Source organism: Solanum lycopersicum, chromosome 9, assembly GCF_036512215.1.
Source record: "Solanum lycopersicum chromosome 9, SLM_r2.1".
In the NCBI taxonomy this organism is placed as follows: Eukaryota; Viridiplantae; Streptophyta; class Magnoliopsida; order Solanales; family Solanaceae; genus Solanum; species Solanum lycopersicum.
Genome location: NC_090808.1, coordinates 625,919 through 649,983, shown reverse-complemented (window position 1 = coordinate 649,983; position 24,065 = coordinate 625,919). Strand labels below are relative to the sequence as shown.

The 24,065-nt window shown below is 34.2% G+C and overlaps 3 protein-coding genes across 3 annotated transcripts; 2 read left to right on the top strand and 1 right to left on the bottom strand.

Annotated features, from left to right (window-relative positions):
* The first annotated feature begins 2,352 nt into the window (after positions 1-2,352).
* On the top strand, positions 2,353-8,900 carry LOC101253118 (LIMR family protein At5g01460). The gene is made up of 14 exons (XM_004246718.5): positions 2,353-2,911; positions 2,995-3,080; positions 4,458-4,573; positions 4,694-4,804; positions 5,195-5,293; positions 5,409-5,531; positions 6,637-6,699; positions 6,804-6,868; positions 6,976-7,085; positions 7,178-7,292; positions 7,400-7,465; positions 8,128-8,238; positions 8,328-8,394; positions 8,476-8,900. The coding sequence occupies exons 1-14, from the start codon at positions 2,562-2,564 to the stop codon at positions 8,521-8,523; spliced, it is 1,530 nt and encodes a 509-aa protein (XP_004246766.1). The 5' UTR covers positions 2,353-2,561; the 3' UTR covers positions 8,524-8,900.
* Positions 8,901-10,752: 1,852 nt separating this feature from the next.
* On the top strand, positions 10,753-18,344 carry LOC101253413 (mRNA cap guanine-N7 methyltransferase 1). The gene is made up of 13 exons (XM_004246719.5): positions 10,753-11,005; positions 11,988-12,127; positions 12,200-12,268; positions 12,384-12,455; positions 13,288-13,389; positions 13,670-13,726; positions 14,422-14,560; positions 15,461-15,525; positions 15,615-15,665; positions 16,397-16,459; positions 17,286-17,409; positions 17,537-17,598; positions 17,837-18,344. Exons 1-13 carry the CDS (start codon positions 10,927-10,929, stop codon positions 17,933-17,935), a joined length of 1,122 nt encoding a protein of 373 aa, XP_004246767.2. The 5' UTR covers positions 10,753-10,926; the 3' UTR covers positions 17,936-18,344.
* A 321-nt stretch (positions 18,345-18,665) lies between these two features.
* On the bottom strand, positions 18,666-21,983 carry LOC109118707 (putative disease resistance protein RGA3). The gene has a single exon (XM_019215452.3). It carries the CDS (start codon positions 21,894-21,896, stop codon positions 18,993-18,995), a length of 2,904 nt encoding a protein of 967 aa, XP_019070997.2. The 5' UTR covers positions 21,897-21,983; the 3' UTR covers positions 18,666-18,992.
* Between the last annotated feature and the right edge of the window lie 2,082 nt (positions 21,984-24,065).

Genomic DNA, 24,065 nt, shown 5'->3' with positions numbered 1-24,065 from the left:
TTTGTATACACGAGAATCGCATAACACCACTCAGGAGCATAGTTTCTCTTTGTATTTCTTTTTTAGTCTGCCCTATTAAAAATCTCTAGATATAAGCATGAGTTAAGGTTTGAAGTGTTTCATCTTCAAGTAATTCTCGTGGATTTTGATTTTAAAAAGTATGATTTGGACTTGTCTTGTCGATTAATTAGACTTCATTAATTCATATAATTGTAAGTTAAACATTGATCCAATTTTTTAATCAAACAATTAACTTGATTGACATGTTATTAACTTATCATTTATCTAAAATTCAATATGAACTTATTCAAAAAATAAATAAATCAATGTCTACACTCCCTCCATTCTATTTTAATTGTAGTGTTAATTTTTTTACTCCAATTAAAATAAATATACAAGATACAATATACTAAATTATCTCTATTTAATGAAAGCAGATTTGATTAGTTCCTTATAAATATTATTCATCATGGAATGCACACATTAATAATTTATGATGATCACTCTTTAATATTAAAATTATAGTTGAAAATAATTGTAAATTTGAGTCTTAATTTTTTAAGATGATAATTATTTCTGAGCTAAAGTAACTATTTATTTAAGTCGGACGGGTAGAAATTTTAAAAGTGACAAAAAAATTATATCTTAAAAAATGATTAAATTCACGTTTTAGAATTCAAAACACATCTTTATTTTTAAAAATAAATTATAATCCAAGCAATATTATAATCCATATTTTAAAAAATAATATTCTAGTCCTTAATTTTTCAAAAAAATATATTAATACCCAGCATTAGATAAAAATATATTTGTTAGTTCTAGGTACTGGACTTCGAGGTGTTCATAATGTTTATTTTGTATATTCATAGATCTTTAGAAAATATAAATATTTTTTAATCTTTTATGGTCAACTACATAGAACAAAATCCTTTTTAATAGAATCATGTACAACTAAAACACATTATTTATATTTCAAAAAGTGTTAAATCCTTTTTAATAGACTCTTTGTACAATCAAAACACATTATCTCTAATACATAAAGTGTTAAAAGTATACAAACTTGATTATTTGACAAAATCATTAATAGATTATATTTCATATTACGAAATTAACTCCTATTTTTCACACGTCTCTTCATAAAAAGAGTGATACATTGTATGATTATGATAAACACTATGAGTATATTGCTTTTGTTGATTGTTCGTAGAATATTAACATATGAAAATTTAATTTTATCAATTATGATAATTGTTAAATAACTTTAAAATAAATCAAAAAGTAACTAAATCCAAAAAGATTTGAACGAAACACAAAATAAATTATTCTTTTTCCTTTTAAACATAATTTCGACGTAAAATAAAAAAATAGAAAATTGTGGGTGATTGGTCTAAGTGGAGGGCATAGAGTGCATGTTTTAAAATTTTAAAATCCAGCGAAAACCGTTGGAAACAACAAATAATTCCTTGCTTTTGCCAGCCTGTTCCCTCTACTAATATTTCAAATTACGTTTAAGCCCTCTATTTGTTTATCATAAAAAGTTCCAAATTCAAAAAACTAAATTTTATAGTATGATTTTAGATGTTATAAATGGTCTATATCATCATTTTCTATTTACATAATTTTTACCAAAACATAGGAGGAGTGTTACAATATTCATGAAATACAAATTCGATGTATATAATTATCAGTATGTCTACTTATTTAGCTTTATATATTAAGAGAAGATATTAAAAACAATCATGAATTTGATAAAACTTTTTAGTTTCATCTCCGAGCTATTTATAAACACCCCTCTACTTAATACACCCACACTCCCGATATACCAATCAAGTGGTCTCAAACGCTTATATGAGCATGAAATTTTTAATAAAAATCGAGAAAAGTGCTGAAAACACACCTAAACCTGACGAAATTTGAGGGTATATATTTAACTAATGTCGCAAGATCGGAGCGTATTTTGGTTCAGTTGGTAATAAATTTAAGACTGTCAATAGTTCGATGGTGAAACGAATATTTGCGTAATAAATTTAAGACTGTCATTAGTTCGATGGTGAAACGAATATTTGCATAATAAATTTAAGACTGTCAATAGTTCGATGGTGAAACGAATATTTGCGTCAAGTTTAAAAGTGATTTAAAGAAATTTAGGGGTATATATTTAACTGATGTTGCAAGATCAGGACGTATTTTGGTTCAATTGGTAAAGTAAATGAGTACTTTTAAGATTGTCAATAATTCGATGATGAAACAAATATTTACGTCAAAGTTTAAAAGTGTTTTCTATACTATTTAAAGAAAAAGGACAATTTAGTCAATGTTGTTTAATGGTATAGGGTAAATTAGTAATTTCATGTCTCCCCAGCTGAAACAGCACATCAAACCGCGACCGGAGCAAATCCGCCCGTCCTGTTTTTCCCCTTTCTTTTCGAAAACCCAGATCTGAAAAAGGGTCTCTGTTCATCAAATTTCAAACCCAAACCCTAAATTCTTCTCATTCACACGTTATTCCGATTCGAATCAACCTTCAAAATTGATCCGAATCGAGAAATCTTCACACAACAATGGGGGATTTCAATCTCGCCTTGGTTATTGTAGCCATTGTAGTATGTATTCTCGTTTTCGTAGTCAATGTCTATCTTCTCATCAATTATCAGCATCCTGATGATGCTAATCAAGCCTATTTCCCCAAATTTGTTGTCGTTTTTGGCTTATCAGTCGCTGCCATTTCTATTCTCATGTTACCGGCCGATGTTGCTAATCGGCAGGCATGTCAACACGCGATTTATAATGGAGCGTGTAATCTCACGCTCCCAATGAAGCAACTATGGCTTGCTATCTACATTGTTGATGCTATTCTCGTTTTCTTCGTCATTCCTTTTGCTATGTTTTATTACGAAGGCGACCAGGATAAGTACGTGAATTTGAACAATTTTGGATGTGATGTGTATGGTATGGTATTGCTGTTCTGATGTTTTTATTTTCTGTTTTCTGTAGGACTATTGCCAAAAGGCTTAAAAGTGCAATGTGTTGGGTGTTGGTCACAGCAATCGTGTGTGCTTTGTTGCTTGGAATTTTATATGGTAAGCTTCGAGTAACTTTGTGTGTTGATGAGACTTGTTGACATGTATAATATGCTGTGCATTTCTAGCTTTGGATGCTAATGTGATGTAGGGTGAGCTTCGGGACTAGTTAGTTTCGATCAGGAAATGTCAGAATCTGGGTACGGAGTTGGGTAATTTAGATGACAGCCAACTATGCCACAACCAAAATTAGTTGGGTTGATTCAATGAATTATCTGTATCCATTAAATGCAAGAGTTAAGAGTATCTTTTGGCTACTGTAAGCAGTTTACCTACATTCTCTACCTTTATTGTGGTCTGAACTGAGGATTGCATTGAGATGTTTTCATAGGCAGAGTTAAAAGCCTGAGTCTTGGATATGGAGTGAATTGGTATAAAGATCACATACTTAATGGTTCAAATTACGAGCTTATTGAGGGAGTTGTCGTGTCTCTCTTATTTGAGATTCTCTATCATGTGTGGTTGTTGTGTTTCTTATTTGGACTTCACTATCATGTGTAGTTGCTGTGTTTCTTATTTGGACTTCACTATTATGTGTCTAGCTTTGGAAGTTATTACAGTTTCTTCGGTTGGTAGTTTTTTCTCATGAATTTCCCCCCCCCCCCCCCCATAGATGATGGGACAATTACGAAAAGAAGAATATCTGGATATTGGCACCCAAAGGGTAGCGGCTGGGGGTTACCCTTGTCATAAGAAAAAAGAATATCTGGATGCTGTTTATGGGAAAATTATGCCTAGTGTTAGGAGTTGTATTTTGCCCTTCTAGATTTCTTATTATAAGTTGAATACTCTTGATTATACCCAAGATGGTGTCAAGAATGTCTCATCTGGTTTGTGGCTCAATTACAAGCTTCCCACAGATTTTCCCATCTTTGCTACTCTAGTTGTTGTAGTGCTACCTGGGTCTAGTTTTGACCAGATACGAATGTGTGATTATTGGGACATATTTCAAAACATTATGCATTTTTTACGTGTGGATACTGAAGAACCAAAAGAGAAGGGGAGGTGATCTTGTCCGCCGCATGTTATCAAGAATTTTACTGCAATGGCAAGTAGTTATGAACTTTTGGGACCCCAAAACTGTTGCTAACTGGCACCTTGCTCTTCGATTAATTATGCAATGGGGAACATACTTATGTACATAGTTACATTCATCCCTTTCCTCAGGGTTTATGTAGTTTTCAATTGCAATTTGTTACCTTCATTGCTTTTAACTTTGTGGATCTCCTTTGCACATTTTACCACTTTTTTTCCCTGATAAGTATACTGAAGTGTCTAGTTATATTGAATTGCTTAAGTTCGGGTAAGTTGTTTTGGTTTTGTTGTTCATCACACTTCTTTTTTGATCTTTATCTACCCCTCTTTTGGGTATTTCAGGGCTCGCCGGAAAGGCAGACTTCACTGTAAGACACCTGTCATCAGCCACCACTTCATTTCCAAATTCATTTGATTTTAACAATGGTCAACAATGTATTGGAAACGGTGCCCGTCAGGTTGGTGCAAATTTAAACTTTCTTGTTTCTTAGTTAGTTGAGCTTATATAAGCATCAATAAGTAGTTTAATGTCTTATTCCAAAGTCGCCATTCTAATCCTTGCCTTCAATTGTTACCAGTGTTCTGCATACTCTGCTAGTGCTTCCTCTGAGACAACCTGGACTATGCGTGCTACTTTTCCTGAATATGTCGTTGCTCTGGCTACTATTGTTGGATCTGTACTTTTCACGGTATGACAATTCCTAATTCTAGACACTTGAATATTGTTATTGTTGTGATGAAGAGACTTAATGTTCAATTCTTCAGTCATTTCTGTCTTGGCAAAATGCCTCTTAATATGGAGAACTTCTTAGATATCACTTTTCTGGTTTTTGAGTGTAGAACTTTAGAAATCAATGTGAGTAATTTTTCTGTGGTTTGCAGTTGAAAATAAAATAAATTTGTGTAAGGGTGGCCACTTGACTATGAATGTTTTGTTGTGTCTTCTGATTATAGTTGAGGGGGTTAGGGTGATCGGTTCTTTTAAGGTTGGGGAGCAGCATTGGAGGCCAAAAGAGAGAACCCGTCACCCTAATATGCATGTTTGGTACTGACTTATCTGCTTCACATATTATCTCCAGATTTTTGGTGGTGTTGGCATTGCTTGTCTCCCGTTGGGACTTATATTTTCGTTCATCAGGCGTCCAAAGGCTGTTATTACACGGTCACAGTATATCAAGGTATTTTCTTCTGTTAGAAGCTCTTTGCATATGATCCTGATCAGATGTTTAAAATAAAATAAAGGTATATACGCTGGTGTCATGGCTCATGATGCTTAACTTTGATTTTGTATAGGAAGCTACCGAGCTTGGTAAAAGAGCGAAAGAATTGAAGAAAGCAACTGATGCACTTCATCAAGAAGAAAGGAGCGGGAGTAAGGGAAGAAAATGGCGGAAGAATGTGAAGGCAGTCGAAAAGGTATATCTTGTTTCTCATCATGGTTTCTTTGAATGTTTTTTTCATTTTAGCACTATGTTACATATAAGGTGAACTTAAAAATGGAATGTTTTAGAGCCACTCGAGGGTGTGGTTAGTGGTCAATGAAGTGGAGGAGAACCTAAGGTCTTAGGTCTAAATTCTTGGCAAAAGAATAGGCAATTGTCTCTTATGCGTAAGCCTTGGTGGATAGAATTACCAAGGCTGGTGGAAGGTAAAAGGTACCTGGTGGAATAGTCAACATGCAAGCAAGTTGGCTGGGATATCTTCATCCCAACAGAAGGAATGTTTTAGACAATAAACAAAAATATATAAGCAAATCGCACTGTCATGTTGATCATTGCATTTCATTGCATAATTATTATTGTAGAATATCTAGAAGTAAAGGTACATTTGTCTTTGCACCCAACAATGTGGCCTAGTGGTCAATGAAGTTGGTTAGAATCATGAGGTCTGAGTTCAATGTTCAAATCCCAACGGAGGCAAAATCACTAGGCAATTTTTTCTATTTGTCCAAGTCCTCTTGATGAATAGAGGTACCTGCTACCCCGTAGAATTAGTCGAGGTGTGCACATGTTGCCCAGACCACCATGGTCGTCCAAAAAAGATACTTGTGTCTTTTTTAGTAAATGAAACATGCTATAAATATCATCTGTTATGTTAAGTAGGAAAAAGAGGTGGGATGTAAGGTGATAATCATTGTTCAAGTGGCCATTATACATTTTATGAAATTTGAAAATAAAAACAAATAAATAGAACTTTTTATAAGTTCAGCTTGATGCTTCTCCTGCAAAGGCATGAATAAACCATGCTATGCTATTTTAATATGATCAATTGATGTTCATAACCTGTGTATGCAAGTGAAACTCCTCTTGATATGCATGATCCATTGTCCTCGAAATTCTACATTGAAGTTATTGATGATTTTATCTCAGACCTCATGTCAATTTTATCTCTCTTATCTTAGGATGTTGGATGAAGATTCTGTTTTCTTGTCAGATTAATATATCAAGAAATGAATAAACTGAAAAGTACTGGTTTGTTTTTATGTTAGTGTGATAAAATAATTTTTTGTTTTACCTTGCAGGAGGTGCTTCTTCTTGAAGACGATGTCAAGGCGCTAGAGGAAATGTATCCTCAAGGTGAAAAGGTAATGAGATGTGCTTTTATACTTGGCCGCCTAAAATCTTATTTTTCACACCTTGCCAAAGTAATTTTGTTGAGCAAACTTGTTTGATGGCCTCTTTTTGGCAGGCTGAGACTGCTTGGGCAATGACAGTTCTAGGTTATTTGGCAAAACTCATCCTAGGTGTTTTAGGGTATGTGGGAATGTGAAGATATTTTAATTTCCACTAGTTTTTTGGAATAATTTGACATAAATAGATGGCAAATAGTGAATCTGTATTTTTTTGGTTCATGTAAACAGGCTGATTGTCTCTGTAGCTTGGGTTGCCCATATCGTGATATATCTTCTGATTGATCCTCCACTTTCTTCTTTCCTTAATGAGGTTTTCATCAAACTAGATGATATTTGGGGTACCTTCAACCTCTCTCTCTCCTGCCTTATTTGCGATGTATGGTGACTGATACATGAAATGTGATGGTATTTTTTCCCTTTTTTTCTCCAGGTCTCTTGGGCACTGCAGCTTTTGCATTTTTTTGCTTCTACCTTCTGCTTGCGGTGATTGCCGGAGCTATGATGATTGGCTTGAGATTAGTTTTTGTTACGATTCACCCAATGAAGTAAATTTCTTCTGCTGTTTGAAATTATACTTTATTGAATTTGTTTGCCACCTGCTTTGCTCCTCTGTCTCCCCTGACTCACTGCTGTGCTACACCACTATTTACAGGTGGGGAGCTACGCTCATGAACTCCTTTCTTTTCAATGTGGGCCTTATTCTTCTTTGCTCCATCAGGTAGGATTAACTCTACACTGTTCTATTTTTCTTAATGATGAATATCTGAAGGACAAATGCTTAGACCACTGATATTGGGACACTTTGGGTTGTCCATGCAAATAGTGAAGTATTTAATGTACCAGCTAGGATTCAATTTATTGGGTAGTTGAGTGGTGATGTTTGGCTGAAGTGAGGCATGAAGCAACATGCTAAATCAGTTCCTCCAGGTTATGGCCTGATACTACAAAAGAAGCAGCCTGCTTCTTATACGGTCTTGATCTCACTGGGCAATTATTGTTGTAGCTTTGATCTTACTTGGGGGTATTGTGGTTCTAGACCATTTACTAGTTAAACCATATGTAGGCAACTACGGAAAGGAAAGCAAGGATTCCACTGACAGCCGACAGGATATCCTGAACTTCCTTGCTGAATTTATGAGGCATTTGTTATAAGGACGTGCTTGCCCCCTTATTATTTCTAAATAAAAAACAGATAGCTTCATCTACTTTGTTGGATAATGGTTCCATGTATTAAATACTTTGCTGAGGTGATAGGTGGTATATAGAACATGAAATTCGAGGATGACCAATCTGCAGTATTTGGGTTGATAACCACCTTTCTTCTGCTTCCACCTGGTGTAAAAGTTCGGTAGTATGAGCTTTTGTTTTCTGCGCTTGCAGTGTCATTCAGTTCTGCGCCACGGCCTTTGCATACTATGCTCAAGCCACTGCAGCTCAAGAAATATTTGGTCACAATCTGCAATCTCTTCGTGGAATTAAGTATCTATACAAGTAAGTTCCTGTTGTTTCTAGATATTCACCAAGAACTGATTTTCTGGCTGCAAGAATCATGTTATGAACGGGGAAAGATGTCTTTGCAGGTACAACGTGTTTCAAATTGGATTCATTGTTTTAGCTGGTCTGACATTTGTTTACTATGCTGCCTTTGTAAGTCTCTGTTACTGTCTTGACATCTTAAATCCTTGCCTTTAAGATGGAGGAGAAATTAAACAATTTTCAACTTTGCAGGGGTGGAGAAGGAAAAAGCCTAGTGGGAGGTTCCAGCTCTCCAGTTAAAGGTTTTGATTGGATAGCAGTGCACGTATCTGACCGTATTTGAGACTTACTCTGGTCTATCACTAATGTTGAGGCTTTGAACTGTGGTGTATGTTGCCTAGTTTTGTTTCATATTATTGGAGGAGGCAACACCACTAAATTTGATTTCTACAGTGGAAGTTGGATGTTGGCGACTCTGTACTACTGCTGCTGCTGCTTGCCACTGTTCCTGCTGCTGTTAATTTAGTTTTTTCCTTAATTCCACCTTCTGTATGTATCATTTGTTTGGTAATGTTTAATCATTTGTTTGGGCATGTCGTCATCTAAATGCTTGGTTTGAGATTTGTCCTTGATGTATCATATAGTCATTATATACCAAAATTTCTTGGATGCTTGTATATTTACTGTGAACTCTTTTATATACGTTTCGAGCCTAGGAGATTCTTGTTGGCTTTTCCTTGGATTTCGTTCAGATTATTTGATGTAGCTGGTTGGAGTTACATATGAATGCAGTGGACGATCTTTTTCAGCATTTTCCGGTGAATTGCATCTTCCTAATTAGTAAGGTCAATTATGTGTTTACAACAACTATTTCATTCTTAGATGTGTTTTATAATAATGTTTTGTTGCACATGTCTCTACCAATCATTCACAAACATATTTTAAGAATCATTTAACGCTTTTGAGGATCCCTTTCCTTCCTTTTTCTTAATAATAGAATGTTTTTGCCTCTTAAAAATAGTATTGTTTCCACTTATTGTTCTAAGATTGTAATGTGATAGATAAATAGTGACATATAGAAAACATAAATACTTGATTAATATATACCCAATGTTTTGAATGAGAGTGCCATTCAAAATCCATATGTGAAACTTTTATAGCTGTGGAACCCTTTTGGGGGGTTCCCAGTCTGCCTCTTTGTAACTTTGAAGATTTCCTTCATCACAATTTCGCATGATAAATGTATTCCATCTCTTCAGGAAACAAATCAAGAAAGTTATACATGAAGATGGTGATTAGCAAAAGGACATGATGATTGCTAGCCCAATACTTAGGACCTGTAGTATCTAACCCTCAAGTTTTTTGACAGCGATACAGTCCTTTCCGAGAAGATATGGTAGCATTTTAGTTGATTACTAGCCAAAAGGAAAAAAGATGTATCACAAATTTCACACAAAAAGTGATTTCGTATAAAGAAAAAAACTTACGTAAAGCAAGCAGTCAACCAATCATCCGTGCTTTCTATAACTCTTTGCACAAGCATCTGAACAGGATTCATTTGATCATTACTGTGCAGTAATGAGACTAGTATAGCAATAAGAAATTCAACAAACCATGCGTTGATTACCCAAATACTTCTGAGAGAGGCTCTGGTAGTGCAGCAACAGATTACGGTTGCCTATGCAGGCTGTTGTGAGCGAAACCACATTGGAATTTGTATTCACCAAGTGCAACTCAATTATAGAATTGTTACCTTCAGAGGAATTGCAATCTTCCTCGCACATGAGCACCGGCTACTTGAATTCATGAGTTCATCATAAGCAATTTTGCGCACTCTTATGAATAATAACTTATCCAGGAATCTATGCACGCAGATTAAAGCATGAAGGGTAAAATTTATTTACACAATAACAATTCTTCCATTATTATAACTTTCAATACAACATTTCTTTTCATTAGTAATCTAATCATAACTTTCAAAACAGCACTATTATGACTTCTGCATGAGACTCAAAAAAAAATAAAAAATGATTCTCTCTATCCACAAAAAGATTAGATTACAACTGTCTACTTGCTTAAGGGTGTGTTTTGGTATATTTTTCAATGATTTCATAAGCACAAAATATTATTTTAAAATATTTATCATTTCGGATTAGAGTATTACCATTCACATTTCATTTTTTAAATTTTATGTAAAAAAAGTTATGTGTTATAAAATAGTATCATGTGGATGCCCATTGTATTAAGAAGTTTACTTCTAATCAATAATCACCATAAATAGTAATAAAGATAATACATTTAATAGACATTTACATAATATATTTCATAACAAGATGTAAATCATTGAAAGAATTAAAATAGGTTGCAATTAATTGAAACATTTTTCATAGTTTAAATTAATGAATTTTCCAATTTTTATATAAATTATTAAATTTTTGTTTACCATATTTACACCTTTTCCTTCCATAAAAATTCTTAACTACTATAAAATAATAATAAAAAGTTAAAAATTATTAGTAGTATATTTAATTTTTTTCCAAAAATATTTTCCGTACAACGAATCCATAAGGGTTAAGGTCGAGAAGAAAGGTGTCTTTGACAAATCAAATACTTTCCCTTCACTAATTCCTTCTTCTTCTCTCACTGTTTTATAGCTTAGTGTTGCAGATTTGTTCATAATCTATACTGATTGTGCTTCAAATTATGAAGAGAAGTTACTCAGGATCTCCATCTTCGAGTTCTTATGGACCTCCACAATCCAAATTTAAGCATAACCCAGAAGGTATATTGTCATCTTCTTTGTTTTTATTATCTTTTCTTGGAATTATATGGATAGAGCATGATGAAGTTAGAGACTTTACTTGTATTTTAGCTAAATCCAGATGGTAATTTTTTGTTTTCAAAAGACCCCATTTGGGATTTACCTAATTTGGTGTAGATGGATATATGCATATTCGTTTTGTTTATTGAATGAGTACATGTAAAATTAGAAACTTTACTTGTGCATAAGCACAACCCAGAAGGGAATTTTGTAATATTTACTTGTAAGACAAATTCACGCATTTCTTTGTATAGATAGATATGAATACAACATATTTGTTCATTGCTGTGTTTGTTCTTGTTTTATTAACTGTGGTGTCGGGGTTAGCTTGGGCGTAAATTGACGTGATACTAGTCACTGGCTACCAGCACGTGTAATAGGTATCGGGAAATTCCATGTGATACTAGCCACCGGCTACCAGTAACGTGTAACAGGTATCAGGTGACTCCGTTGCTAGGACAGATGGAAAGAAATCACCTAGTGTTTTTTTTTTATCTGTAATGAGATTGAGACCTTTCAGTTTCACTTCATTGACAACTAGGCCACACTGTCGGATGCCCGTGAAGTTAGAGAACTACTGCTTTTTTTAAAGCATAACCTAGAAGAGATTTTTCTCATGTTTTTATTTAATAGTAACTGCTTTTGATTTTCATTATCTGTCACCGGTATAGAAATAGATATAACATATTTGATCATTGTTGCATTAGTTAGTAATAAGAAGGATACTGTTATTTTCGCTGCTTAAGTGTTCTGCTACAATTATTGTAATGTCTGAATTTTATTTACGATGCAGGGTAGTTTTTTAACTGCTAGGGGCGATGTATTATCCCATAAATAATTGAACTTCTGATGCTAAACTTTAGGAAGTTGTAACCTTTTTGGATAAAGAAGCCAGAAGTTGGTTTTCTATTGCGGTTTGATTAAAAGTTTGAACTGGTGTCAGGCGACACTCATTTTCTGGAAGATGAGAGTACAAAAATCTTTGCCAGGAAAGTGGCTGATCATTACAGTGCGAGGACCAATCAAACTCTTGAAGAGCGCGAAGCAAGTCCTATCATCCATTTAAAGAAACTTAATAATTGGGTATGTCTTTTTTATTCATAGGCGGGGTTATTCTGCATAGTCCATTGCTAATGAGGCTTTCTGGCTTGTTAGATCAAGAGTGTCTTGATTCAGCTTTATACGAAAAGAGGGAATGCAGTTCTTGATCTTGCTTGTGGGAAGGTACTTTTTCCTTATTTTACACCCCAATTATCTGGCAGCAACAAGGTGTTAGAATTTCTAGGTGGTAATTAACCAAGTAGCCATGCATCTTATTCTCACTTTCTGTTTAAACCAGGGTGGCGATCTCATCAAATGGGATAAAGCAAAGATTGGATATTACGTTGGTATTGATATCGCCGATGGTTCAGTAAGTTCCTGATGGATGAATACATTTTTTGGTGTTTTTGTGCTTGCCACTGCAAGTCAGATCTCCCTTTCAGCAAGCTATTTACATGCTTAGCAATTTGTATGGCTTTCTAGAAGATGCTTTTTATCAGTACTTCAGATATTTTGCAGTTAAACATTATTAAATGTTATTAATCGAACATCTGAAGGTTTACTATGCGATTCAGCTGTTAGAGTGGTGCTTGCAGTGAAGTATACTATAACAAGTATTCTAGGGGGCCGTTTGGCCATGTGAGATGAAATCATGTGATGAAGTTGAAGTTTTGTTTGGACATGCAACTTGGTTGTGGTTATAAACATAAAAAACTTTCAGAACTACCCCAATTTTTTTTATAGTATCTTACTGGATAAGTTGAAGTTTATAACAAAAGTATAATACACTATAACAAAGTTATTGAGTTGATATTTAACTTCAGGGGAATGTTGATCAAATTTTTGTCTGTCTTTTCATTGGAGGTTAATCTGGATATTAACTCAAAGAGAAGGCCGCAAAAGCTTTCTTGAATTCTAACTTGTTGACATCAATACTAAATGATTCAGGCACAGGAGATGCTGGCATTTCTTAATTGAGTCCTCTATTTTGTAGATGTACATGCTAGGTTTCTTCCTTTATTTGCGGGAATGAATATTCATCTCATAGAATGTTATATTACTCTATATTTCTTTTGACCAAGTAAAGTAATTATATTCCTCTCTATATTTATGTTAAATTCTAGTTTTTGAGGTCTATTTTTATTTTCTATTGTATTTGAGTGCTACCCTGACTTCTGATATTATTCTTAAATTATGTAAAGATAGAAGACTGCCGGACTCGTTACAATGGTGAGGCAGATCACCATCAGCGGCGCAAAAAGTTCTCATTTCCTGCCAGACTCCTGTGTGGAGATTGTTATGAGGTAAATCAGTCACATGATTGATCAAGTTTTCTCATTCTTTCAGATGGAACTGAAATTTTTTATCTTTTTGTTGCTTTTTTTTTCCGTGTTGTAAAGATTATTATGGATGTATGATGAATCATTTACTAGACATACAATGACCTTAGATATCATGTCATTAGCTGGATGTGTAGTGATGATCAATATATGCTTAAATCCACTGATAATCCAAACAGCTGCATGCTTTTATTGAAACATCAAGGCGGATGATTCTACTGATATCTTGTGTGGGGAATTTCAGGTTCGCTTGGATAGGGTATTAGCAGATGATGCACCTTTTGATGTTTGTAGCTGTCAGGTATGTCAGTCTCCTACATTTCCTATGGTGTAGCTAGCATTGTTCTTTTGGGAGTTAGGTGAAAAAATAGTCCAAGACTTTGTTCTCAATGAGCCATATATCATTCTCCTTCAAAAATATTTCGTGTCTATCAGAAAAGTAGTTCAATTAAGCCATAAAGTAACTACTCCATTATCAAAAGGAGTAGTTATTTATGGCTTAATTGAACTATTTTCTGCTATTTCTTAGCCTATAGAGGTACATGCTTATATGAATTGGATTACTTTTATATAACTGCATCTCTTTCTATGAGCATCATGAGGTGTTTTGGATATGTTGATGCCCTCGTAAAATATTTCATCTCAAGCTTTCGTGTTTTTGGTTCCTGGCTATGTTAAATGTGTCATTTGTCCTATTTTAGTTTTTGTCCAGCTTTTACTTTCTATTTTGCCGATGAAAACTTGAAAATTCATTAGTGTGTTCAGAAGCTTCTCCAAACTAGCTCACTGAAAAAGGAGTATAATCCACATCTTTCTTAAATTTTGAAAAAACTGTAAAAACTGAAGTAGAAGTTGATGAAAGATGTTTGTACAGTGTCCTCCTAATTGGATGCCTCTGCCTAGTATCTGGAGATGCGACAGCCCTTTATCCAGAATTTATGTTTGTCCTGGGTGGCCTCTTACAGATTCTGAGCTATGAAAACTTGAAATTTGCAGTTTGCTATGCATTATTCGTGGTCTACTGAGGCACGTGCACGACGTGCGCTGGCCAACATCTCAGTTTTACTCCGACCCGGAGGAATATTTATTGGAACAATGCCAGATGCCAATGTCATAGTCAAGAAGTATAGAGAAGGTTCAACTTTACTCAATTCTGCCCTGTTTGTCCCTGTTGAATCTATAAATGTTATGAGACTGATGTTTTTTGTTATGTCCTTACTCTCATCACTAGCTTTTCAGTTAAAAGGTCAAGGAGCTGAACTGCAACTAGAAAATTGCTCTTCATTTGTTTTATCTTTTCTCCTTTTTTATTTTGGGGGGTTCGTGCTCATATGCTTAGATTTTTGCCTGATTCATCAACCATTAAACTATGCATCAAATTTAAATTAGTTAGGTTGGCTATGTGAATCCTTTATATCCTCTGTTTGGATCTCTTTCCTTCCAGTGATGACTAATAATAGCTTGTAAGGCACGTAAGAGTTCCTTCTAAACTTAGATGGTATCTAACTACACAAAATGACTTCTAAAGGTATCTAACTACACAAAATGACTTCTAACCAAACATGAGATCTTATGCAAGTTACATCTGCAAGAAAACTTCAACCCTAACCTTGTGGTACATATAGGTCTTTTGCTTCTATTGTACTCATTACTTTGTTTAGCATGCTCCGATTTTGAGATTTTAAGTCATTTGAGACAATTTTCCTTCATGTGGTTTTAGGTCTACTTCGTTCCGTTTTTTTAATCATCATAAAAGTATCACACCCACAAGCATGGTGCATTTAGAGGTCTATGTAGGATATAGCCAAACTATCTTAGTTTACCTTTTCTCATTTTATCTTCTATGTGTTTTATTTAAGGCCTCTGATTATTTCTAATATTGTCTTCATTTTTATGATCGTGTGGCCATCACTCAAGACTAGTGGAGTGATGGTGTCATTGCAATTTTTTGAAATGTGTTATCTAGTCTCTTTCTGTACAAGTCCAGATTAAAGATTTGTTGATATATGGTTCCTGTTTGTCTTTGGAAGTGCAGCTGAGGGGCTAGCCTTTGGTAATAGTGTCTATTGGATACGTTTTGATGAAGAATTTTCAGAGAAGGTAACTCGTGTTATCATTTTCTAGCAATTTTCTGATTTCTGTTTTTACTACTATAAGTAGATGTATATTAAGATTTTCCATTGTTGCAGAAATTCAAATCTTCAAATCCTTTTGGCATCAAATACAAGTTCCATCTGGAGGTCTGTACACATTTATGCCTTCCTATATATCTTATCTGTGTCCTTCAATATTATTGTTATTGATTAAAGTGTGTATGCGCTCCTTTGTCGATTTTAGTTTCAAAGTACAAATCTCAGCTTCCATTTGAATAATTTATTTGTTTTATAGCTAGTAGGCATGTATGGTTTTCAGTTTTTGCTTTACTTGTTTAGAATAATGCACATTGAAGGATTTTTATTTGTCTTTTATCCTCCATGATTTGCAAGTTCTAGCAGACTGAACAACTGTTCTTACTCTATTATTTATGGATTTTGCATGTGCTGTGAATGAAACCAAACACTACTTTGGGGCTCAAAACTCATTTATTAATTTTTGATCAGACATAGTTTATGTACATATATCAACAGGTGAAGAATTCCCATCTTAACATGACTTACAAAAGATTATCTGTGTATTATATGCTTGGAATGTTATCCTCCTCCTATTAAATCCTGAAAATCAACATAGGGTTATCCTCTTATTAAATCCTGAAAATCAACATAGGTTATCCTCTTATTAAATCCTGAAAATCAACATAGGGTTATCCTCTTATTAAATCTTGAAAATCAACGTAGGGTTATCCTCCAATCAAATCTTGAAAACCAATCTACGGTTCTGATATTGAAAATCCTTTGATTGCATCTGTGTGGATATATATGATTTATCTGCTTTTTTTTTCAAAACAAATTGACTGTCAATATTGGGATTGTAGGATGCTGTTGACTGTCCTGAGTGGATTGTTCCTTTCCCTGTTTTCAAGGCAATGGCTGAAGAGGTATTATCATGTGTGCCTCCCATTTTTAGTTGTTGACATGTTCTGTACTGCTGGTCATTTGTTTTTTTACTTTATATATCCCTTTTCTGTGAATACGAGAAATTGTAGGTGTATATATGTGCTCTTGTTTGATCTTATAATATTTTTTATTTTAAATCAAGACCGTGGTGGGTTCTCTTTTATATAGAGAGGGCAGTTTTCTTGATTGAGAGCAGTGTTATCAAAAGGAAAAAAGCTCTAAGGTCTGCTGGGGCTTTTAGCGTGAAGCGCAAATAAAGTGTGGACTTTAATGGAAAAGGGCGAAAAGGGAGAAAAAAAAATACAAAATATACATGTTTAGTCCAAGACCAATAATTTGTAATCATGAATGACAAATATATGAATAAAGAAATCGAAAAATAATCACGATAAAGTGAAATATCAATTGTTTGGTGTCATCTCTTCAGAAGTGGCTCATTGACAAGGAAAAGTATGTCCTAGAACCTCGATGACGACACCAAAGCACACATTAAGCTACGCGAAACGCTCAACACATTTGAGCCTCTTTTCAGGGCTCAAGCACGTGTTAAGTGCGCCTTGATAACACTGATTGAGAGTGCTCCCCAATAATAGTTATGAGACAAAATAAGGGAGTGTCTTAGACATCATTCAAAATCCTTATAGGTAGTCAGAGATAATTTCTGTATGGTATACGAGGCATAATTACTGATATTTCAAGGATTACACTGCAGAAGGCATAATAATTAACATTCAAGAATATAATGCAGTTGTTTCTTGCCTTCTCGTTTGTTCTGACAGCGTTGCTATTTTCTTTTTTTAATTGCAGTATGACTTCGAGCTAGTTTTTGTGAAGAACAACCATGAGTTTGTGGATGAATACATGAAGAAACCCGAGTTTATTGAGCTAATGAGGAGGCTTGGTGCATTAGGTGATGGGAACCAAGACCAAAGTAAGTTTTGGTCATCTTAGATGCTGAATATTAGTGCTGTGCTCTTTCATCCAAATATTTTTGAATTTGATGCTTGTTACATATGCCTACCCAAAACTTGTGTTATGACATATTTTGCTAATTACAGGTACTTTATCACCAGACGAATGGGAGGTAGCCTACCTTTATTTGGCATTTGTTCTAAGGAAGGTATGAACGTACCTAATTCATGTTTTAATATTACCAGTTATTGTTAAACAGTAATCCACGACCCAAACTTTGGGGGGGGGGGGGGGGGGCATGACTAGCATCCGACAGCATATTTTTTGTTGATAGAATGCTTCCCTTAACCTTGTCCAAAAATTACTTATGCAAAGCAGGCCTTTGCATGGATGATGGCATTGATTCTTGTGATTGTGATCTTGGTGAAATCTTGTTTATTTTGCAGCGAGGGCAACCGGATCAAACACGAAGAAACCCTAGACGAGACAAAGGCAAGATGCAATTGACAAAAGACGATATTGAGAATGTTAACGGTGCAGTTTAGTGCCGAAACGACTGTTATGGGACATGAGGAAGTATCTGAAATGAAGAGGAACAATAAACACAGTTCCCTCTTCAAGTCGATAAATCCAGCTTCTAATCAATTTTGCAGAACAAAGACTAATTTTCGCCTTTATCATTTGTTACATCATCAACTCACTGTTGTACTACAACATAAAAAAGTTGATGTGGGCAAAGGTGGCTGGTTCTAATGATACTAGTCACCAGTGCTATGGTCGTTTGTCCACTTGCAACTTACCATGTAACTCTCTGTACCATTACATATTTATAGTGAGAATGAGAAAATAGCCAAAAATATCAATCTGGGATATTAAGATAAAAATGTTTTAGAGATCTAAGACAATTGAACACTGAGTGACTGATGTCAAGATCAAATATATGTTGTTTGTTTACTTATGCTGTTAAAGCACAGTTGAGTGTACCTTATCAGGTATTCTTATGTTCTTTTTTTTTTTACCCAGGAGCTTCCACCCTTTTTGGTCCCTTGGTTACTCGAACTCGTAACCTTTGAGTTGGAAGTGATGGATATTTACCATCCGAGCAGTTTCCTCTCGCAAACTTATCTAGTATTCCATTTCGAAGTTCTTGCATCAACAATTCCAATTGAACCAACTTATTGATTGATTTTTTGGGACTCACCAAGTTACTTTGAACCATACAAGATTTATATATAAAGACAAAGTAGGATTGAGCAGTATGGTAGTAGACAACTCTTTTAGTTCAAAGAATATTCAAGCTATATATGTTCAACATCTAAAATTCAAAAATCTTGATGTACATGTCATCAAAACGTGGATACAAATGCATACTCTATGTTAAGGATAATTCAGGTAACAAAAGAGAAAAATGAAGAAAACTAAATAAAGTTTATTATCATACATATCTTTCTCATTCTCATGTAGGAGATAAATAAGTCCCTTGCAGTTAAGGTAACGACTTTGTGCATGGCCAACTCACATAGTGTGATGAGCCGTTTGTACAAGGCCGGTGATTATCAGTGATTCCGGCTTCAGGCTTCTCACAAAAGAACTCAACATTCCTCACATCCCATCATCAGTTTCTATACTCTGAATATGAGTTATCTCAGTCCAATCAAGCTCAAGACAAGGGCACATCTTGATCTTCAAAGACTCTAGTGATGACACTCTTTGCAGGAGACAATACGGAAGGCTATTTAGCTTTTCACAACAATTTAATTCCAACTCCTTCAGACTAGGCATTACTGAAAAACCAACTTCTGGTTTTATGTCTGTCCATTCTTCCCACTCTGAACAATATGAAAATCTCAATTTCTTTAACTTTGGAAATGTGTTAATGGTTCCTGGCAAGCCCAAGAATTCATTTCCTACATGTTTCAATTCATCCATAAGCCTTATCCAAAGAATTTCAAGAAATGGCAACTTACCTAAAGGTGGCAAAAAGGTGCAATTAAAGCACTCACTTAGTGTAAGAACTCTAAGATTATTAAGGGACAGTGTAATCCATGTTGGGAATTGAGTGCCTCTGTATCCGTTGATCGTCAAGAATCTAAGGTTTGGAGGTGGTACTAGAGCTTCCATCACATCCATACTTACCTCACTTGCCCAGTAGAAATTCAAACGTAGTTCTTTAATGTGTGGCTTCATTCTTAATGCTGCATTTTGTGCTTCAACTACGTCTTCTGCAGAGTTCAAACTGTCGATCACATGGATAGACACATACCCTTGAAGCTGGTTCAATTTTCCGATATATCCTAGCTTGCTTGATCCTTTCCCAACTGCAAAGTCACTCAAAGTCCTGAGATGAGTTAGATTTCCGATATCTTGAGGAAAAGATTCCAACTTGGGTGTGTCAGTTGTAATGAGGTGTCTCAAGTTGATCAGTTTTCCTATATGTTGAGGAAGTCCTGAAAGACGCTTACATCCTTGAAGATCTAACGTTTGCAGATTACACAACCGGCAAATGGCTTCAGGTAAGTTCTGTACTCGGCTACTGCTTAAATCAATGTACCTCAGATGGAACAGATTGCCGATTTCTTGAGGGAGTTCTTGTATTCCACAGCCATGTAAATTTAGAACTCTCAGACATTTAAGACCTTTGACCAGATCGAGAGTAAGCTCTTTCGCGAGCAAGTGTTCAGCAAAAAGACTGCGGATCTTTCCAACATCACAGATAGAAACAGGAGTTACTGCAGTGTCAGTTCTCTCCCAGCATAAATGATGAACATTAAGAACTTTTTCTGTGCTTTCGGTCCCTGAGATGCTATAGCAGTCATTTCTTGAAAGAAACTGAGCAAAATCATGCACTACATCATGCATTTTGCAAGATATTATCACACTTGTGTTTTTATCATCTGTCTCCAACTCGTGAAAGAAAGAGCGCATAGCTAAGTTCACGAAGTACTCGCGTCCTCTAACTTCCTGCTGGTTATTTTCAACTGTGCTGAGAAAACCTTGTGCCATCCAAATTCTGACCAACTTGTCTACATTTATGACAGTATCTTTAGGAAAAATGGCACAGTATGAGAAACAACGCTTCAAGATTGGGGGCAAGTCGTCGTAACTCAAGTACAAATGAGGAAAAAGGTCTACTGTCACTTCTTTCTGTTCCCATATTGGATTGTCCAAAACAGTTTGCCACTCTTGTTCTGTAACTTTAAAACGCAGGAGACTTCCCATAGTCTTTGCAGCAAGTGGCAATCCTTTGCATTTTCGAACAACTCTCCTTCCAATATCTTCTAAATTCTCACGATCCTCGTTACTCCTTCCTGAAAATGCTATCCGACTAAACAATGCCCAGCAATCTGAATCTGATATCTGTCCCAACCTATGCATGTAAGAACTTCCCATCATCCCCACAACCCTCTCACTCCGGGATGTAACCAAGATTCTACTTCCAGGAGCTCCATTCTTGAGGGAGTTCTTTAATGGTTCCCATCTAGAATAATCTTCTGACCACACATCATCTAGCACAAGAAAGAACCTTATCTTAGAGACACATTCTTGAATTCTTTCTAACAACATATGAAACTGAGACAGATTCGGAGAGCTTTTAGTTAGCCCTTCAAGAATAGCTTTTGCAACTTTGACTTCATCGAAAGGATTAGAAACACAAATCCAAATTCTTTTATCGAAATGACCCTTCAATTCCTCATCACCATAAGCTAGTTGGGCAAGTGTTGTTTTTCCAATCCCACCTGTACCCACAACAGAAACAACAACAGGTACATTTTCTAGATCACTACTCTCAACCAACTTCCTCATTACAACTTCTTTATCAGAATCCCTACCATGTACTTCTGATTCATCAACAATACCCGTAGTCATAACTCTCCTAAACACATCTTGATCAGAAACACCACCACCAGTTGCATTAACTACAAAATTGAACTGATCTTTTCCCCTCACAATCTCTTCTAACTTAACATCTAATTCCTTTATTTTACGAACAATATCGCGATTAATCTCAAGTTTCTTGAAAGTAAAACAACAAGACAGTGAAAAGCAGCTAACTTTCTTCTTAGGAATGGAAACAGCAGCACCAGCACCAGCACCAGCAACAAGAAGAGAGTCATGTCTTTCAATTTCTTTCTGGAGTATTCTTGTGCGCCATTCATCTAACACATTGTCTGCATCATAAGAAAAAATTTCAAGAACTTCTAACCAATGTTTAACATTTTCATCTTTGACCCTTTTTCTCTCTGCATCATCCAATGTTTCCCTTATCATTTTCAACTTCAATGATAGACTTTGAATCTCTTCCTTGATCCCAATAGCCATTTTTAGCTCCTCTACTTGTTCCTTAACTTGTTCCACAACGAAATTGCCCAATTGTTCAACCACAATGGAGACAAGTACTTCAGCCATGACTGTTTCTTGATTGGTTTGTTTATGAAACAAAAACAGAAATTGAATAAGATTTTGTTGAAATAACCAAGTATGTGGAAATATATAAACTAATAGCATAAATAATCTTGTCTTTCAAGTCAATGAATAGAATTGATCTAGTCTATTATACCATACAAAGTATTTAATCTAGTCTATTATACCATCAAGTCAATGAATAGAACTGATCTAGTCTATAAATAACCAAGTTTCGTGGAGTGGTAAATATTTTTTATCTAAAGATTTTGAGTTTGAGTCGTAGAAATCATTTTTGTTAGAAACTCTTTTAATTTGAAGTTTTTCAAGGCGAATTCAAATTTAATAGATTTATATTGAACAAAAATATAATTTAGTCTTTAAATATCACATTATCAATGCCCTTTCATATTACTTAATAGATCAAAGTTCCTTTTTTTTTTTGGGCAAATGAGTATAGTATTATTTATTAGGAAATAAGATGTTTTTGTCCAATTAAGTAATCATATGGATATATTTGTATTAAACGTTTGATAAACGAACAATTTTAGATCAAATTATTAATGAAAGATTAAAGAAGTAATAAATTTTATATTTTGAAAATTCTTTTTGTTTTTGGAGTTAAAAAAAGTTAGTCCACTAAAAAAAGAGAAACAAGGAATATGTGATAATCAACCAGGTTACAGTAAATATTTTTTTCATTCTTAATCATGACATTTAAATTAATATTTTTTCAAATATAAAATTATCTTTATTATAACTAATATATGGTGAATCACTAAAGATATAATGATTCTTCTTTTTTCCCCTTTTCTCATTAACGCGTAGCGTACATGTTGCTAAGTCCACTCTAACCTTTTTTTCCTTCTTTCTCCATTTGTTAGGTGACTTACATTTATTTGAGTCTAACTTCGACTTTTTTGGTCTCAATTTACGTAATCTAAATTATATCATATAGTATGAATCTAAATTAAATATATTTTAATAGAAATATTTAATCCCAAATTGAGCAAAAAATTATTTGTATAAAATTGTAGCAAGTAATATAAATTAAGTTTGACAAAAAGCAACTAATATAAAGAACTCATGATTCTATTGCCATACACTTTTGTTAGTAATAAAAGAAAAGTATATCAATAAGGGAATCAAAGATGAACAAATAATTCACTCAAGGAATACTTTAGATGTCTAAAGTTATATTGTGCTTTATATGTAAAAGAAAAAAAGTTGTCATTTTGGGAATCAAAAATATTCTTCAAAATATCTCACCATTATTAAAAATTGACTTTTACTATAAAACCTACTTAAAAATTAAAAAATTTATTACCAAATAGTTTCGACTCTAGATTTCCAAAATTAGAAGACATATGTCCTAGATAAAACCATGTTAAATGATATATTTATATATTTTGCCAAAACACTAAACATGACGATTCAGATAGAAAACTAAGAAAACACCGATACTTGAGATATTTTGAATATAAACAAATGGATAGAGACGTATCTAGAGGGGTTACGTGAGTTCAAGTGAATGCATACTCTCCTCTCTAGATTATAAATAGTAGTGTTGTATTTTTAAAAAATATTTAAATATAGAGGTTTGAACTCACGTTAAAAGTAGCATATAATAATACAACAATGATTACACACGGCTCAAAGTGATGATAGAAATTTAAATCTTATATCTATCTTATTTTTGTTATATAGTAATACCATCCAAGCGGTTATCGATAACATTTTTGGTTTTTCAATCAATTATTTTTTCTTTAATCGTTCAAAACTTTCAAGTGTGTAACGTTGGAAGTTCCTAAAAAAATTAGCACGGTAAAAAATTTATATCATTAAATCAAATATGTGTATTAAAATGTAAAACTAGTACTCTCATTGTCTCTAGTCACTTGTCAATTTTTTTTTAGTCATCCCTAATTACTTGTTCATTTTGACAAATAAAAAAGTATAGTTTTCTTACGTATTATTTCAATTAATTATTTTGAAAGAAGTTAAAATTTTTGAAAATCTTTAAGTTTTTAAATCATTCACTTTATAATCAATAATAAGAGTAAAATGGTGAACTCATTACGTCAATTATTATTTTCTTAGTAGGTGCATCAATTCAAAAGTTAAAAAGTAAGTAGGGATAGAGGGAATGGTATTATACTTACTGTTCCTAATTACTTGTTAATTTTTTCTTTTTTACTTGTCCAATCAAAAAAGTATAATTTTTTTTAAAAAATCTATTATACATTTAATCATTGACTTTTTAATTCATTCAGT